At 41.0% G+C, this 18,995-nt stretch overlaps 3 protein-coding genes across 4 annotated transcripts in view; all 3 read left to right on the top strand.

The window, feature by feature from the left end:
• The first annotated feature begins 338 nt into the window (after positions 1-338).
• On the top strand, positions 339-6,231 carry LOC110486172 (homeobox protein Hox-B7a). Its single transcript, XM_021557588.2, has 2 exons — positions 339-1,410; positions 5,363-6,231. Exons 1-2 carry the CDS (start codon positions 999-1,001, stop codon positions 5,620-5,622), a joined length of 672 nt encoding a protein of 223 aa, XP_021413263.1. The 5' UTR covers positions 339-998; the 3' UTR covers positions 5,623-6,231.
• A 2,027-nt stretch (positions 6,232-8,258) lies between these two features.
• LOC110486166 (homeobox protein Hox-B3a) overlaps positions 8,259-18,995 on the top strand; it is a 57,248-nt gene continuing 46,511 nt past the window's right edge. For both annotated transcript variants that reach the window (XM_036940827.1, XM_036940824.1), the window contains exon 1: positions 8,259-8,688. The gene's annotated coding sequence lies outside the window, so the exon portion shown is untranslated. The remainder of the gene's footprint in view (positions 8,689-18,995) is intronic.
• On the top strand, positions 14,312-17,399 carry LOC110486169 (homeobox protein Hox-B6a). The gene is made up of 2 exons (XM_021557583.2): positions 14,312-15,168; positions 16,539-17,399. Exons 1-2 carry the CDS (start codon positions 14,742-14,744, stop codon positions 16,793-16,795), a joined length of 684 nt encoding a protein of 227 aa, XP_021413258.1. The 5' UTR covers positions 14,312-14,741; the 3' UTR covers positions 16,796-17,399.

Here is an 18,995-nt window from a genome sequence, read left to right as displayed (position 1 = left end):
GAATTGTGTCGCCCATGTTTATCTCCACGCAAACTTGACATAGATAAGGCCATGGCATGTGGAACCACACTGTAAAGTCTGGCTAAATCATATGACTATTGGCAGTAACAACACCCCCCCCCCCCCCTTCAGAAAAAAAACGTGATGATATCTCACTTCCCATAACAGTCACATTCGTGTTGAGTCTTATTCGAGAGGTGGAAAGAAAAAAAAAGTGCATAAAAGCACCTGTGCGCCAGGTAAATCTTGTCAAACGCTGAGAGAGCGTGGTACGTGGCACTAGGCGACTCGAGACAGCTACTGGCCTCCCTGTTCCGTAAAAACAAAAGTGCTTGTGTTGTCCAGAGCTTCTCTGTCGTGCTGGAGATGGAAGCTGTGAAAAGAGGGATGCTCTGAAGCAGAAATTCTCCCAGAGAGGGCCGGAGTGGGCTCCACTGGTCCCTGGACATAGTACAGGCATCGTGCGCAGAGACCACAATAACACACAGAGGAACTTGCTGAGAGATCCCACCACTGACAAGGATAAGTCAAATCGATATGGAAACTAATAGGTTTTTCTCATTTGTGTGGTGTCCAACGAGAAGTCGAGGACATTTTAAGACCTGTCTGTATACATTCAGTTGGATATTTGTAAGCATCAGCCCTTTTTATCACTGTGCAACGCGCTGGGTGATTACATAATATATTCTATTGACCATCGATTTGTTTGTGTTCTAGTTAGTTCCTTGATTGGAGGTAGGCCTACCTTTTGGCTTCGAGTGAATAGACTGAAGTATTTTATGTGTATGGTCAGCGGTGCACTATTTTCCACATTAGCTGAGCTTGTAGGAAGCCCTGCTGTTATTGGACGAGTTTGTATCACATGGCCCTCGTCACGTGGCCCCTGAGGAAAAAGGGGTGATTTTTGGTGTAAATCTAGACTGTAATTCTGTAATATATCACAGTACCTCGTAAAACCGACAGTAAAACCTCCCGGCCTACAAATCACCGGTCAAATTATGAGTTCATTGTATTATGCGAACGCTTTGTTTTCCAAATATCAAGCTGCAAGTTCGGTTATTCCAAGTGGGGTCTTTCCCGAGCAAACTTCTTGCGCCTTTGCGTCCAGTTCACCCGGAGCCAGCAGCTATGTCTCGGGCTCCGGCGGCGCAGGCTTCTCCTCCTCTTCCTCCACACTGTCGGGACTGTACAATAACGCAGGGAACATGCCCACCCAAACCCGCAGCATGTATCCCTCTGCGTACGGGCTGGGCACCGGCTCTCTGAACATGCACTGCTCCCACTTTGAACACCCCAACCTCTCCATGATTTGCTCCGGTGGTGACCCGTCCAAGGTGTCCAGCTGCGGTAAGGCGGAGCAGAGACAGAACGAGGACAGTTTACGGATCTACCCATGGATGAGAACCTCAGGTATGTGAGCTTAAAATTTATGTTTTCAAAAGAAGAGGAGGGGAGAAAGGAATGGGGCTTTGGGCCGACCTAATAATTATCGTAAACGGTCTTATAACAGTGCGGTTGCGAAGTGGCCAGGGCTACTTCCTCAACTATGCTTTACGCCGCTTTGCCTGCGCATCTTTTATTGCTATATGACCTCAATAAAACCGTAATTTAAGACATCTGAATATTCATTAGGCGGTATTGTGTTAAAACAGAAAGAGGAAGGGCGTTGGATTATTTTACTCCGTTCTCGGGTAGAAAGAAATAGCCTAAACAGGCTAATCCATCGCTTTCTGTTGTTTATGCTGTTTCGATAGGATCTCGTGGTAAGCGCACTCTACAACACAGCATGATTTCCAGATGCCTGGTCTCTGCCCCGTGTTCGCTGGCTTATATTATTATCGCGTAAATGCCTCCGAGTGTTGCAAACACTAAAAACACTGTGATGCTAATAGTTGGTTAGCTCTTGGTTTGCGATGTTAGGCTGTGTTGTTTTGTTATAGAAACGCCTTTGTCTGACATTCTGAACTGGCTTGATGAATAGTTTCAGTGGGCCTTACAGCTGCCTACAGCCCACACAACAAACAAGTAAGTCTAGTCTAAGAAAATGATGCTTACAAAATAGCAATTCATGTTACGCCAGTGTTTGATTCAGTGTACTGTCAAATAATGTCACGCGTAAAACGCGTGTGTGTAGATGTGTAAGTGGCTGTGTAGCTGTGGTATGTGTCTCTGCGCACGCCTGCCTGTGTTTGTGTGGTGTGCGTTGTATGCACTTTAGGAGGCTGAACAACTACACACCATCAACGAACAACCACTTTTAGTGCGCGCGGCTCATGTGAAATAGTGGCTGACAACAATTTTGTCGAATCATTTTTAGTAACCTCTCAAGGCCTTGGCTACTATTAGCACAAAATTCCTATCAGTCAATTGTCAATTTAGTGCTCCCTCCTCTTGTTAGCCTCTGGCGTAAAACGTACAACATCATAAATAGTTTTGAAACATACGTCCTCATTAGCAGGGATTTTGACATCTTCTTGCAGACATTCGTTTCCACGCGTTTTCTCATAAAACGTGTAAATTGTGTGTAGGCTATGTATGTCCTTGTGTGAAATATGCATACTTTTAAAAAAAAATCCTAATGGAAGCGTGCTCATGCCTGGCTTGTCTGTCTCTCTTTGCCAGCCTACCGCTTGCTAATTTGGTTATAGGAGCCACCAACTGACTTTGAAAAACTAATTTAGATTTTCAGGTGTAATTTTATGAGGCTAAGACTATTCATACACAAATAAATATAACAAATCAAGACATTGCTCAAATTGACTAGTAGGTACACACAGTGATGGACCAGCATGCAGGCAGTCTCCCTCTCTCTCTCTCACACACACACACACACACACACACACACCCACAGTCTTGTACAGCTGACATTGTGGGGACACACAATTCACTCCCATTCAAAATCCTATTTTCTCTAATCCCTAACCCTACACCTAACTCTAACCCTAAGCCTAACCTTAACCCTAGCTCCCAACCCTTAACATAATTCTAACCTTAACCCTAAACCACCTAGAAATAGCATTTGACCGCGTGGGGACTAACAAAATGTCCCCAGTTGGTCAAATTTTTGTTTGTTTACTATTCTTGTGTCGACTAAGATCCTCACAAGAATAGTTACACACTCACACACTCTCTCACTCACTCACTCACTCACTCACACACACAACATACACAACATGTTTTTTACGACATGCTCACCAGCATGGCATGGCCTAGCAATTAACTTATATAATTTAATTTAGATGAAAGGACATAAATAGTTGTTTAACTAGACTATTTGAGTGTGATGTTTGAGCCTAAAAAGCATATTTTTCTATGTGAAAGGAAATGTATGCTATGGAAATACACCCACTTCTCCATAACAAATGTAACTTCATAAATAATATCCTTATCAAATGTAGTTTGTAGATAGTCACACACACACACACACACACACACACACACACACACACACACACACACACTCTCTCTCTCACCCAGACATTAACTTTCAATGTGTTGTAGACTATGCGCGAGCGTACTAGAGGGTCTCTGAGAGCACAATGCTCGCTCTTGTTAAAATTCCTGACAAAACTGCGTTTCACGGAGAATAATTCCAGCCAAGCCGTTTCTCTCTGCTGAAACACAAATCACCGAGGATACCATGGGAGAGAAAAATATAATCCATAAGAATATACCCCCCTTTCTCTCTCTCTCGCTCCCTACTTCTCGCTCCCCCCCTTCGGCTGGCTCCCTAGACCTCCAAACCTCCTCCTGTCTCATTTCGAGCCAGTTTCAGCCAGAATTGTGACACGTCACCAGAGAGGAAATGAGAACCAAACCAGTGACCACGGCGTGCAATAAAACCCCACAGTGCTGCAGCTCAGCTCAGACTCCATTCGATGTCTGCCTTGAGCGGAAACGGGAGTAGACCCATCCCATTCGCAACGTATGCGGGACTTTTGGAAGTAAAACCACTTGTGTATGTAAACAGGGAGTGATCTTGTTTTGCTCCTCGCCTATATGCCATCGACGTTTATTCGAGAAGGCCCTACGCCCAATTACGATAGTGGTCCTGTTGTGTGGGGAAGGGTTGTGTTGTTGTGCACACGAAAACTCCCATTTTATGTTCCAAGGAAATGTAATGTTAGGTATTTTGTGCAAAAAGAAAATGCATGAATATACAGCTGAGCATTTTCAGCTGGATTTTATGGTTTTGTAGCCTACTTCTATTGTATAAGCTAGGCTACCTGTTATGGAAGGAACTTGCGTGCCATTTGCCACTATTGGTTTGAATCCTTGCCAATTTGAATGATACTGTGTATCAGTCGATATATCTTTACAGGTAGATGCTATTTCTATTAACTGCATCATTAATGTCAATGAAAAGGAAGTGGCGCTAAGTATAAGGCTATTTGAGATACTTTACAAAAATACAATGTATTATGCACATGATGGAATAGAAAACCTATAGATTACCTAAGCTTGTGATACAAGCATTTAAAGGCCTATAGTATCTCATTACAAATATTCCTTATTTATTCCTATTCTTTTCTTGTTATTTTCATGAAACGTTGCTGGATTCGAGGCCAAAATGGCACTAAAGATTTGTGGTGGGCCTACAGTCAACGCTATCTGAACAGGAATACTAATGGAAAAAACACTGCACTTTATTTATATTTCTGATAAGTGATACTTTTTTAAACTAGAATTCCATAACAAAATAACAGTGTGGAAATTACTCTCACTTCCTTTCAGGCCTATACATCCGCTTCCCTCTTACTACCCCACGGCTATACCTGCGGGGATTATGAAACTATTTACTGTACACTTAAAATTAGTAGTGGAAACAGCTCGTAAAATGTAACTTTTATGTGTTTATATTTGCTCCGCAAGGCGTGTTTACAACATAGGCCACTACTGAGGTAGCACAACAGATGCAGTACATTTGGCCCAGCTAGATTCAGAAATGTAATTATTTCCAAACTATGAGAAAGATTTCCCCCGTTGCTTTTTAACCTCCGAGAAGATAGTAAATAATAACAATATCCTCTCCGCAACTAATTCTTCGAATCATATAATTCTCAGAAATATAACATGATTGTTGCATTTATTTCAACACATATCACAACATTTCCCTCCACTGGACTTTTGCTTTCTATGCACTTTTATCAAAGCTTTGTTATTTAAGTTTTTAAAATAACCCACAAGGTATAGCCTATAGGCCGACACGTTCAAAAGAACAAACAAACAAAGTCCATCTAGAGCATTCGATGATATTACATTTTTTTACTACTTCAGTTTGTTGAGAAAAATGAAATGTGGTTTCCTCTCGATTTCTGTCTGTTCAGTGTTTTCACACAAGCTCTGCCTCTGTTATTTACAGGTGCAGACAGGAAGCGAGGTCGACAGACGTACACGCGTTACCAGACGCTGGAGCTTGAGAAGGAGTTCCACTTCAATCGCTACCTGACTCGCCGAAGACGCATAGAGATCGCTCACGCGCTGTGTCTCACCGAGAGGCAGATCAAAATCTGGTTCCAGAACCGGAGGATGAAGTGGAAGAAGGAGAACAAGACGCCCGGACGGAGCTCCCCTGCAGCCGAACCGCCGGGGGGCGAGGAGGACGAAGATGAAGACGAGTAGCGACGGCGAAAGGACGGTGAAAAGACTAATGGGCACTACATGAGACTGATATTATATTAAAACCGTAGGGGGAAACCGTGTCTCCCCTATTCTTACACTGAGTTAAACATACAATACTACCTACAAGATTAATGATTTATTCATATAGTCTAAAGCCACGTCTTGTTTTGTTAAAAGTACAGTGAAATTGTATAGATAAAAAAATGACATTGATTTCTAAGCGATACTAAATAAGCTATTGTTGCTTACATGTTGATTTAAATAAATATTATCCCGTTTTCTTTGGCATAGATCTGTAATATTGCAAAACCCTGGTTGGGAAAACTAGCCTGTATGCGAGAAAAGGGATCGGCTTTGCAGTAGTTATGCAGCTCTACGATCAGCCTTGTTATTCTATGTTCATTCTCTGTCATCTTGTGATCTTCTGGGTGTATATTTTATGACTTGTTGTAAAGGGCTTTTACCCCTATGTCAATTGATTTGACGTATTTTGTTTTTATTCTCGACATGTAGGAATTTGTATATTTTCGTGTTATGAGGAACTATTTGTTATTCAATTGCACAAGTGTTCTGTTCATGCCAATAAAACAAAAAGTAATCAATTGCAAATTATTTTGTTTTGGATTTCTCTTGGGTATATTCTACATTCCTAAATGCTTGGGCACTATATGTTTGTAGTACATAGGCTTAGGGTATTTGTTGAATCCAAAATAATATTCTTATCGAAGATTAAAAAAGAAAAAGACAAACGCTAACATGTGTGATGGTTCAATGGCTCGGTCTACAGGCTACATGTACAGTTGTAGGTGATATATCTTCATTTCATTTCACAAAATGAGCCTGCATTAAGGCTTTTGTTGAACAAAACTAGTGGGAGCATGATACTATCCACAATTCTTAACATAATTATTTTCGCTAATTATCACATTTGGTTGATAGTAGGCTAGCTTTCCACTGACAGGCTAGTCTGGTCAAACAAATAAATAAAAGGTCCATTCATTTGTAGGCCTTATAGCAAAGTGTTCCAATTTTCATTTAATATTATTTTGAATCTGTGTTTATAAAGTCAAGATAGTCTAACCTGTTTTCATTTCTAACGCAGCCCAATGTTTAATATAGATTATAACAGGGATACTTGTATTGCTAAAAACATTTTGAATATTCCGTTTATTTATATATCGTTTAGGCTAACCTATGGATGTTAAATCTACCCGTTTGCCATGGAATTGCTGGCTATAGTCTCTTCCTTGTTTCTGTGCATTCAACACTGACCAAAAGAAGGCTTATATTGGGGGTTGTAACTATTGCGTTTATTGCATCAATGAAAGACCGGAAACCACCATCAAAGTAACAAAAAAATCAACAAAATGGGAAACAGGCGCTTACGAAAACGTCTGCTCATGTGACAGGATTGCAGGCCCAGCAACAATACCCGTCTTCAGAGTTTAGTCTTTCCTTTTTCATTTTCGTTAATAATCAACATATTTCATTTGCTTATAGGAAGCATCAAATTGCATCGTTTAGCTATTGTATGTTAGACGAAAAAGAAACCAGGATGCAAATCCATTTCATTCTCTTAAGGACCTTCTTAGAAGACATCTTTCTGATTTGGGCCTTGGCCACAATGCGTCTTTTTTTATGCCGCAGTGCGAAACATTTTACGCACGCCTTTTTGTAGCATAGATATTCAGTTGAATGTTGATATTTGCATATTTCCATGGTTGTGTTGTTCCACACTATTCGATTAAACCTTCTTATCAAAGTATCTCCTATTGGACATTTTGGTAGACCGGCATGCTTTGTTTAACTTACACGCCTCAAAGTCTGTTTTTAATGCTATATCGTAGCCGTGCAAGACTTTCTGTTCTGAAAATGGTTTTATTCTGAACATGCACCACCAATACACAGTCAATACATAAAGCTGGTCTCATACAAGCAATATTAAGGCAAATAATATATAAAATCTGAACAAAGGCCTTGATAATGCATAGATAGCCTATCAGCAACGTAAATGGCTAACATTTATGTGATATGAGTATGCAACGATTCAATGAGATATGCTGGTTCATCATGAGCTCTTGCTGTAAGTAATTGTTTTTGATGTGTTTTTTAAATTTATTTTACGTTTCAACAATAGAATGATATAACTAAACAACAGGGAAAATGGTCAACGTAAGCCTAGTCTTGTCCTCCCAAGTTCTTGCTATCCATAATATTTACGCATTGTGCCAATAGCACACTGAGACATCCCTTTTCAAACATCTTTGAACAAAATACAAGATATGAAATATCTGAGCAATATAGTTGTATTAATTGCTTATAAGCGCACAAAAACACCCTCATAAGAAACGTTTATGTCCCACCGATCGGCCTACAACCTCTTTCATGTAAAACGCAAGAGAAATCCTCCCTTTGCTTTTCCTTTTTGAGAGAAAAAGATGGCGATGGAGGAACCACTACTGCCAAAGCAGTCGTGAAGAAATGCAATAAATTCCTTGTTGTTTTATGAAAATTTACAACTTTGTGATAGAACTTTATGAGTGCCTGGGTCCTGGGATTGGCCGAGGATGGTCATGTGGATGGGTAACCGTGAACATGAACTTTTTATGATTTCCCAAGTGGTTATATTGCAGCAATCTTTTGGACACCGCACCTTTTGTAGCAACACTGTGCTCCTTCAAGGTTCTAGGCTCTTTAATCGCAAGTTGAAGTTAAAAAAAATAACCTTGTCCCGCGCAGTGTTTACAGAGAAACTGGAAGACCTGCCTCCTCATCCTGCGCTATGCTAATGTGGCCGACTATGATTGTGATTTCCGCTGCGATGGAGAGAGTGACTGACTGTGAGAGATCTGGACACACCGGAGGGTCTCGTCTCATTTTTCATAACTGGATGCTTCCGTCCTGTTGACTAATGTAAATTAAACGGTATGGAGGCGGCCTGTAAAGCCACAGTGGTGACTTCGCGCGCTAATGGCGGTACGGAGCTGGGGCAACAGGAATGCTGTATGGCGAGCTGCGAGACTCGCGGATGCTATCCAAGGATTTAGTGACGGATTATCAACAAAGGTAAGGCGTGCTTGTCTGTCATTACACTCACGCTGTTTCGTTTCACAGAAAGTTTGAAAACAATTATGCAAAACGCAATCATAGCTGCTCTCGCCAATGAAAATATTCAAATTTTAAGTGTGCATAAACCTTTAGTAAATATTAAATTATATGATGACTTTGTATAAGATGTCGTCACTCGAAAGTGCTTGTAAATGTTTACCTTGTTATGTGTGCATGACGAATTTGTATTTGGTTCGGAGTCATATTAGAGAAATACATATCGATTTCGATATGCTCATTTGTGGTTGGCTGAGGGTGTTTGTGGTATAAGGATACCCGTGTCCGGGCTGCGAGGGCGAGGTTTGATAGAGTGGCTCCTATGCAAATATAATTTCTGATGTACAGTCTTGGGCAACCTCTTACGAGGAATCCTTAATCAAAAAGCACGGGGCTATACAACATTCCTTTGCTCTCATACGAGTCCCTAAACCGTGGAAACAAACAAGACGAGGCAAACAACATGCCGTTTTGTGGAGATAGCAGATTATCTTTTGAATATAGCATTGAGACTGGCCGTCTTTTTTTCTAAATCCTCCATTACGCAAGGGCTTGTCAAGTAGTGGTGTAGCGTATCACTTCCAGATCATCGACGCGACGCTTCCAGGTTACTGGACAGTTGGTGCGTCTGTGCGGTGGAGAATGTTCTTTTGTATGTGTCTGCGGGGTGATCTCGCCCACTTTTATTGCTTCATTTCCCCTTTCATTCCTCCTTCTGTGCCATCATCTGGTATTTTTTTTTAGACGCTAGACCCTTAGGTGTCCATTTGTTGTCTCCTCGTCAGTAAAAGTTCCCCCACACCCACCATAAAGGCTGCTTCCACAGTGCACTTATGATATATGTTTCAGTCTGTCTGTGCCTTAAACCAAATGTAGCCTACTATAAAAGTGATTTTTAATGTACCACTATAATCATGATCCCATAATAGGCTACCACTACTACAACTACCACTAATATATTATACTGACACAAATCATGCTTGCCAATCCTCATCCAACGTTATTTTTCCCAATGTATAATCAATGGTGGTATTATTGTTCGTATATAATGCGTAATTGTGAGTGATTATATTCACTTCTAGCTGTGTATCAAGGGTCTGGCAGTCTGTCTACCTATATATCTATCTGCAAGTATATCCATTTGTGTGTGTGCATCTCTCTGTGTGTGTGTGTCTGTCTGTCTGTGTGTCCGTTTGTCTCTGTCTGTGTGTCCGTTTGTCTCTGTCTGTCTGTCTGTCTGTCTGTCTGACTGTCTGTCTGTCTGTCTGTCTGTCTGTCTGTCTGTCTGTCTGTCTGTCTGTCTGCCTACAGTTTATCACAATACTTCTAATATCAAAATCAATGTTCTTTATCATCTCACTTGAGTATTTGACATCCCAACAAACAACAGAGCAATTCCTTATTCAGAGTTTATTCAGCAGTACTGCAAAATACAGACTAAAATCCAAAAAAACAAATGACATGATAAAAACAAAGAACCACTGAATGATATGGTATTTAATTGCAACATGTTATAATATGCATTTACTATGTTATAGCATAGTATACTTTGTATTGTATGGCATATTGTCAGCAAAATAGGGAGCCGATCTTATAAGTTCGTCCATGCAGATACAATAACTATCAGGAAATAAAGGATAGCAGCCTGGTGCATAAACAGATATCCTATTCCACTTAACGATGATAGAGGCTTTGTTTTGGATTTAATTCCCAAATGTGATAAGCCGCCTTGGCAGTCTTGTAGCTTTGCAGTAATTCCAGTTGATTTGATCTTGCAGTGACGCAGGTCGCTGCAGACTCTGCTCGTTCCTAACTCTTTGGTGCCATCTAGCGTCCATTTTTCCATAATGCCCAAAAGCCTCCGAAATCAGGGCCTTCTGTCTGGTGTGTATGTGTGTGTGTGCGTGTGAATTTCTGTATGTCTCTGTGTTCGTGCGTAATAGTATACAGTTGAAACGTACGTATTTTGCTCCTATGATTGTGCGGAAATGTGTTTGTCGCTAAGTGCGTGAGCTGTTGACAAACCGATATGTGATCTTTCCAGTGTTGTTGGTCCCTCTTCTGAATTATTGCGTGTAACAAAGCGGCGAGGCCATGGCTGGGGCAGGAGATAACAGGAACGCTGTAAGGGGCGGGTTGGGCTCGGTGGCAGTGAAACGTAAAAGAATGCAGAGGTTGTAAATTCTCGAGCTGCTGTTGCCGCGCTTTGATGTGCCTGGGTTTGGGAGAGATTTGTGGCACACACGCAGAAGCCCAAGCCTTAAGGCTCGATTTCGTGCATCCCCCCCATTTCTCCCACTTGTAAAAAGCCCTTCTCCAAGACGTAAGCGGATGACCGCTCCAAGGTTATTACATTGTGCAGTGAATGGACCGTGTAGTGGCGGCCGGGTGTTAGAGACAACCTGGATTCACTCAATGTAACTTTCACTGTTATTACGCGGCTGACTTTAGTTGGTCATTTGGTGTATTAAATGATGTTCTGGTGTTGTGTGCTCTCTCCCCAAGGAAACAACCGTGCTATAAATGTCATCTGGCAATCTGAGGGTCGTGTTGAAGTGGAGATACAGTGAGACTGGTTGTGGATAAAGGGTAGGGTGTGTGTGTGTGTTGGAAGCATACTGGATTTGTCCTTGGTCACTGTTTTCATTTGGTTTAGTGGGGTCGCACACTCAAGGCAGTCATTTGTAAACACCGCAAGACATGTTTTCACACCGTGTGTATGTGTGTGTGTGGGTACATGAATGCGTTTGTTTGTTGGTGCGTGCATGCGTGCAGCGTGCAAACTTGCGCGTGTGCGTGTGCGCGTGTGTGTGTGCTACATTGAACAGGCTAATTTAGTTTTAATGTCAAATTTAATTTTACAGGTTTATTACCATCGACTGTTGTATAGCCCGTGATACAACAAACAACACAATCATTTCCCTTTGAAAATGAAGTGTGTATTTTACATAATACAGTAATGACTAATTAGGTCTACACTAACCCTATATGCAATTCTATGAGACTAACGCTGTGAACTATTTAATGAGTAACCTGCGTTCTAAGCTTTTGGCTGAAGGCTGATCAGGTAAACAGTCTAGTGACTTCACAAGAGTTGAAAGTCCGTGAAGGACTAGTCACTTTCTGGAGCACAATAATAAATATGTAAGGAAGGGTCTGCCTTGTATCTCATTAACCAGCACAAGTTATTCACTTGATAGAACACTGTTGTAACAACGCGATTTAAAACCACACCATGCTGCATGGGCCTATATAGGCAACGGTAACAATATTTGCCAATGTTGATATAATAACTGTGCGGAAAAGCTTGGTTGTTATAGTCTCCTTTAATGTATGCCTCATTCACATAGGCAATCTACTTCCGTTGAATTCGATATTTCCACGCACTTTCATCCATGTGAAGACTTGCAGAATGCCTTGTACAGAACTGGAGATTCTTCAGAATTCAAGAGTTGTTGTGTTTGCAATGACAATTCATAAGACTGGTATATCCTTGGTTGAATATAATACAATTGACTAAAACGTTTAATATTTAAATCACAGTAATCACTTTCAATAGTCAAAAAGGTTAAAACTAGGATTACTGTTTATGACAACTGTAGCAGAATGGGGCGAACAAGTGTCAAAAGCTTTTCGATAACCGAATAAATTAGGCTACGCACGCTGGTGCGCACTAAACCGTCTGGAAAAGTCTAATTGTTCTACATAATTCTGAATTGTTTCTTGTATTATGGTTAGGCTAAGTGCACGTATATAATAAACACTTAAAACAAAATTACAGTCAAGTAAGAGCTAAGCCAGGGGCATTTGTTATAACTTATGAACACCACTTGTTTTCAATTCCAATCGTGTCTGTGAATTTACAAGCCCCGATAAAATCATAAAACACTAAAACACTTTCCCCAGTGAAATAAAACAAGCAACTACAAAACACAAGACACCACAACTCGTTTACAACTTTCTTATATTTTTATGAAAGGCCTACAACATCACCAAGATTACAGATAGGCCAATGAAAAGCTAGAATCAACAAAATTGGCATTTTTACATTATACGCAGTTATGAACTTAGTAGAACACATTAGTGATATGTTTAATCGTGCAAAATATACGTGTAAGTCAATTATCGCCATCAAAATGCTGCGCGTGAAACACATTTTATTCACAGTAGCAAATAAACAAATATACAGAACAATGCAGGATCATGAAAAGAGCACATACTTACAAATATGCGTATGTCATGCGGAACTCGGGGGGGGGGGTCTATGAGGTAGTTCCGTGACACATGACAAAAAGTGACAGGCGCGTGTTTCCTCCCTGGTCTGTATAAACAAATCATCACTTTTTCTCCATACAGTCAGACGCATCTTCGCTGGGATTTCCGGTCATAGTCCATAGATATTGTGTAATTTTAACTGAATTGGTATCCAGTGTGTTGCTTCCCATGCAATTTGTGGACAACTTTTCTGCAGTGCAGTTTTGTCCACAAAAGTTATCAAGTCAGAGAACTTCAGCCGGCTTTACCTTGCTGTTCGTAAAGTTGTCAGGAAACCTGAAACGAGACAAAAAGCTAAATGAGAATTGGTTCAGAGGAACAGACATTAAAGTTCGTTTTTTCACAACAATAGCCCCATATCATCAGATCATTATGTTAAATTTGCTTAGTTGAGACTGAATCAAATTGACTTATGATGGTAGTTATTATTCATGAATTATTAACCGAGACTTAGACTGGCCCATTTCTCTGTGTACTTTATTAAGAAATGGTCACACAATGGACGTTTTCCGTTCACACAAAACTAAGCCAAACCAAAGGAAGCTCTGTGTCCTGGTTTGAAAGGGAACCAAACTGAAAGTAAAAATACACAGACTGCCGGCGCTACTGGACAGACAACACTTGTGTGAGGACCGGACTTATTTATGGGACTGGCTAATTTATGATTTTGTAAATGCCATTTGTAAATGAAAAACAGATCCAGACCTGACTTGACTCGTGGTAGATAAGTCAGTGAAACATTTAAAGCCTTACAAAGCGTAATGACCTTCCCAGTCAATAATTCTGAAATAAAAACCGGTGCATGAAATGTGGTCAGGGCAGCATGCATGTAAACACACACTCAGACTAGACAAATGCGGTAATAAGGAACGTGTATGATACCGCAACGTAGGCCAGAGCCGTTCAACAAACATTTATAAAAGCCAGGGCTTTCAAAATATTGTATCATGTTCAACTAATATAAGAGTATTGTTCAGTGAAGGCAACTGTTGTAATACTGAATATTCCAATATATTCCAATAAATCTAATAAGCACGTGCATGTTGAAATATACATTAGGTATATTGTCAAATACCCGGATGGAAATCGCTATGAAAATAATGGGGATGATAATGTGCTGTAAGAAGGGAGAAGACATATCTCATCACATATCTACTGTACTGAGCGAATAAATCAGACCTCTAAAAATATAAACACAAAATATTTCAAATGCAGAAGATAACTCAAACCCCCATTGGTGCGTCTCTATTTGATTTACGTCTTGAAGTCCTTTTTAATGTGATGATTCTTTGAAGGGTTATATTTGTTGTCTTGAGTGAATAGGGTCTTTACTGTATATGGGCTCGCCAAATAACAAATAGAAGGGGGAGAAGTGTCGATGTATTCAATTTACCACTTTAAAATTCCAGTGTGATTCGTATTGTGCAATCTCATTGGAAGGAGAGAAAGGCGAAAGAGAAGCGAGAGAAAAAACGCCTGCTCTCTAGTTTGCGCTGGGGTCCCCCGACGCATGCAATCACAGCCCCCCCTCCAGGGTGCTATTTTGCAGGCACTGACGCACGCTATTGGTCAGCGCCTGGTCAGATGGTACGGTTTCCCTCTGTCCCGCACTGGCACGTCGCCACCCAGCGCCCCCCCTCAACTAAAACCCAATCTCCGATAAACTACTAATAGCTAAACCACTTGGACTATAAAACACAACAAATCATAAACCAAGGAAAAGAACCTGTACCCTCCCAATGAGTTCCTATTTTGTAAACTCAACTTTTCCAGTGACTCTGCCTGGAGGACAAGAGTCTTTCTTGGGACAGATACCGTTATACTCCTCCGGATACACTGATCCTTTAAGACACTATCCCGGTGCTGCCTATGGCGCTACCAGCGTTCAAGACAAGGCGTACCCATCCTCATATTACCAGCAGGCGAGCGGTGCCTATGGCCGGGCCAGCGCCGCCGGTGCATGCGACTACGCAGCAGCCAGCTTTTACAGGGAAAAGGACCCCGCCTGCACCCTCGCCAGTATAGAGGAACATTCGCTCGTCCTGAGCCAAGACCATCGCAAGACGGACTGCTCGGGGCAAAATAAAAGCATATTCGGGGACAGCGAGGACCAGAAGCCCTCGACGCCCGTTTATCCGTGGATGCAGAGGATGAACTCGTGTAACGGTGAGTACACATTGTCATGTCATTTGTTTTTTCTTACGGTTTGTTTTGGTTTTTGCCTGTCTAGGCTGATACATAGAGCTTGCCTATTACATGTGACCTGCAGCTGCACTGTACAGCGCCGGAAGAGCATACCGTGGGGAATATTGTCTCTCTGGTTGTGTCTTAAAAAAACAAAATTGACACATTTGCGTCCTCCATAAGTAAAAAAAAAAGTATCCTCATAAACTGGTATTCTTATGGTTCCTATCGCTTCGAGGCTGACATTATTCACGTTGTAGATTAAAATCGCACGGCACACGAACACATCATTGGCAACAATGGAGCAGCAGTTCCAACAAAGATGGGTTCTTATCACAAAATGGCTCGCATTGTTATTCTGACAGGGTTCCAGCTATTAGTGCTCAGTTCGTCACCACAAAAAGACCCTCACTATCACAAAAGTTCAAAATGTATCACAAGGCAAATACATGTCTGTGCTATGGGTTACAGTTAGAAATGATGTCCGAGACATGAAATATGATAGGGAAGCACACTACACAACAATAGAGGAATAAATTAGCGCCATAAATTCCATTCGAGGAATTCCGTTTCGACAACAACAAAATTGCTAAAATAAAACTCTTAATAGACAGTGAGACAGAGCTACACTTCATTGACTGTTGGATATCCTAATATTTGAATTATGATAACTTTAAGTACACCCTCCATAATCCGAACGTTGATTGTCTTCTTCTATATAGGCTTTTTATTGTTTTGCGTCTCTAAGCGGAAGCTGTGTGTGACTTGCTAGAAGCAGTGTGGGTAAATTAGTGAATGCTTAGAATTATGATGGTCAATATAGAGCTTCTTGTTCTTTAATGTTAGGATGCGCCATGGTTTGCCCCCTACTGTAGGCTAGAATGTGTTTATGAAGATAAAATACGTTGTTATTAAACTTGCCAAAACTAACATCCCCTCTCTGAATAGCTTATCTTTTTGTATGTGTGGGGAAAAAAACAACAGGAAATAGACATGATATTTCAGTTGCTTATTTGTAAGGCTGGCGCTCATTGTTTGACGCAAAAAAAAAAACACATGCACGATTCAAATATCGTGCATATTATAAAAGTATTTACATGACCCTATGCCATATGATGTAAACAACACTTTTACGAACTAATTTAAGGGCAGCTTCCAGGACTATATAAATTATATCATTTTCTGCTACTCTACACGACACGTCTACTACCAGTAATGCGTGAATCTTCAGCAAAAGCTCACGAGTTCCAGTCATGCTATTCGCCCTGAGCTCTTTCTCCTCGGACATAGCCTTATTATATCAGTCCTATAAACACAAAATGTTTGACTCTCTCTTCCCTTTCTTTTGACAGGGACCTTCGGTAACCCTGGTCGAAGGGGTCGTCAGACGTACACCCGCTACCAGACGCTCGAGCTGGAGAAAGAGTTTCATTTTAACAGGTACCTTACCCGTAGGCGCCGTATCGAGATCGCGCACGCACTGTGCCTAACAGAACGCCAGATCAAAATTTGGTTCCAGAACCGAAGGATGAAGTGGAAAAAAGAGAATAAACTGATCAACTCTTCTCAGACCAGCGGAGAGGAGGAGGAAGAGAAGAGGTCAGAGTAAAGAAAAGAAGAAGACACAAAAAAAACGCATAAAATGGCTTATGGCACCATCTTCGAATATCCTACAAATATGAAGATACTACTTTCATATGCCCAAAGTTCCCGCCGGTGAAGTTGTGTTTGTTAAATTTGTTGTAGCATTCCAGAAGTTCACTTAACTGTCTATTTTTTTATTGTCATTTTATGTTTCTTTAAAAAAAAATCACAATTCGGGTACCCGAATGGCAGGTTTTTTTTGTGCACTTGCCTCTTGATTTAGGATGCCCCCCCCCCCCAAAAAAATGGCCATGTATAACGAAACTATTTGAAATATATGTCATATTCGTGTTCATATTTAAACTGTATAGAAATAAAATGAAATTCTCATTGTATGGTGAATGAATGTATTTCTTTTGTAAGTTAAATACCCAGCCTTATCTAGTTGTTTTGTTGACTTGTATAGTTTCATGGGGAGAACAAACTGATCTACTGATAATTCAAAACTACCAAAAGACTGGGTCAAAAGTTTATATTTTATGGATTTTATACGTGGTTTATGTTTGTGGTTTTGTCACAAATAGGTATCTACTTACGAAATCCTTCAATAAAATGTAATAATTATTAAACCTGTCTTGCACGGTCTGCGCGAGCATACTTTATAGGTCTTTGTGATTTTGTCACCTGCTTAGAACGCCATTTACAGTAAGTAGGCTAGAACACATTTGGCTCAGGAAGTGAAATAGGCCTAGGCCTATATAATTCACAATTATGTCCAGAACAAAACTTGTGGATAAGTATTTGAAACAGCAAATCACAGGAAAGCTACCATTTCTCTCTTTGAAAACGTATTTTAATGAACTGTCTACCATTTGGCCCTGCATTAAAAAAAGCGAGCACCGTCCATCTGTTGCAGTTATAAAGGTATGAGCAAACACTGACTTGGTCATAAACCAAGGTTTGCTCTTTCACAGGTGTATGAAACACATGAATGTAAGTTTGTCCAAGGCTAGTGAAATACTTACGGCCCAAACAGTGACAGCAAACTTTGCGAGGCTGATTGAATTAATGGGTGGGATGGAAAGTTGACCTGTCCGCCCAGAGACTCACCCAAACACTCAAGTGTCCAATCCACGACCCCATGTCTCTCAATGGTCACGTTCCCTTTCCAGGTACCATCAGTGTGACATTTCATATGCAATAGAACCCTCGGGCCTGGTATTCCCTAGTAGATAATTACACACAAATTATCTGGAAATTGTCATCCGACAACCTCCCCAGTGTACATGACACATAAAGTAACAGTGTTGTCGTTTGGAGTTAAACCGCACAAATACATATGGGGATACTTGTTTTATTTAATGTAAAATGTATTCAACTAGGCAAGTCAGTTTAGAACAAATTCTTATTTACAATGACGGCCTACACCGGTCAAACCCGGACGACGATGGGCCAATTGTGCGCCGCCCTATGGGACTCCCAATCACGGCTGGATGTGATACAGCCTGGAATCGAACCAGGGTGTCTGTAGCGACGCCTCTAGCACTGAGATGCAGTGCCTTTAGACCGCTGCGCCACTCGGGAGCCCCATACATACTTGTGAACTACAGCTAAATGTATAGAAGTGTTTATTGCTTGGAGTAGACTGATATTCTCCAGGCTTCATGTTACAGAAGTAGCACACACACGTATACACACACACACAGAATAGCCTCATGTGTGATATGTGGATACGTAGAATGCATACGTATCAATCTGTGTCTCCCCTTGGAGATAGTCTGGACTATTTCAACTATCATTTTCCGGTCTTTATGTAAGCACACATGTATGTTCTGTATAGGGGGGGGTTACATATCATGGTACACATAGCCTACATGAAATAACTTGCGCCTTTCAATCAACAAACCACAAATCAATCGTTACCGTAGATCATGACTTCGCATTCCTCTTGTGAACAGCAACACGTTTCCAGTCAATGACTTTGCATGAATGGTGCCTCAGAAAAGAGCGTAGAATACAAAGAGAAATTGTGTGACGTCGAAACAACACGTTGATTTCCTTTCACGGCTAGGCCTACTCCCCGACGACATTTTACTTACGTGTAAGACACACTAGCAGGTGTGCCATTACCTTGGACTGAGGGTTTACTATTCGCGTTCGAGTCGAGACCTATTGTACGCTATATTCTACATACAAACCTTTCAGACTTCCTAAAAATAGTCTCG

Source organism: Oncorhynchus mykiss, chromosome 13, assembly GCF_013265735.2.
Source record: "Oncorhynchus mykiss isolate Arlee chromosome 13, USDA_OmykA_1.1, whole genome shotgun sequence".
Taxonomy (NCBI): Eukaryota; Metazoa; Chordata; class Actinopteri; order Salmoniformes; family Salmonidae; genus Oncorhynchus; species Oncorhynchus mykiss.
The sequence above is the reverse complement of the archived record's forward strand: the minus strand, read 5'-3'. Positions and strand labels throughout refer to the sequence as shown.

Excerpts from the sequence above, each read along its gene's own strand:
- LOC110486172 (XM_021557588.2), top strand. The coding sequence starts at position 999 with ATGAGTTCATTGTATTATGCGAACGCTTTGTTTTCCAAATATCAAGCT. Across the intron at positions 1,411-5,362 it reads CCCATGGATGAGAACCTCAG|GTGCAGACAGGAAGCGAGGT; the intron begins GTATGTGAGCTT and ends TGTTATTTACAG.
- LOC110486169 (XM_021557583.2), top strand. The coding sequence starts at position 14,742 with ATGAGTTCCTATTTTGTAAACTCAACTTTTCCAGTGACTCTGCCTGGA. Across the intron at positions 15,169-16,538 it reads GAGGATGAACTCGTGTAACG|GGACCTTCGGTAACCCTGGT; the intron begins GTGAGTACACAT and ends TTCTTTTGACAG.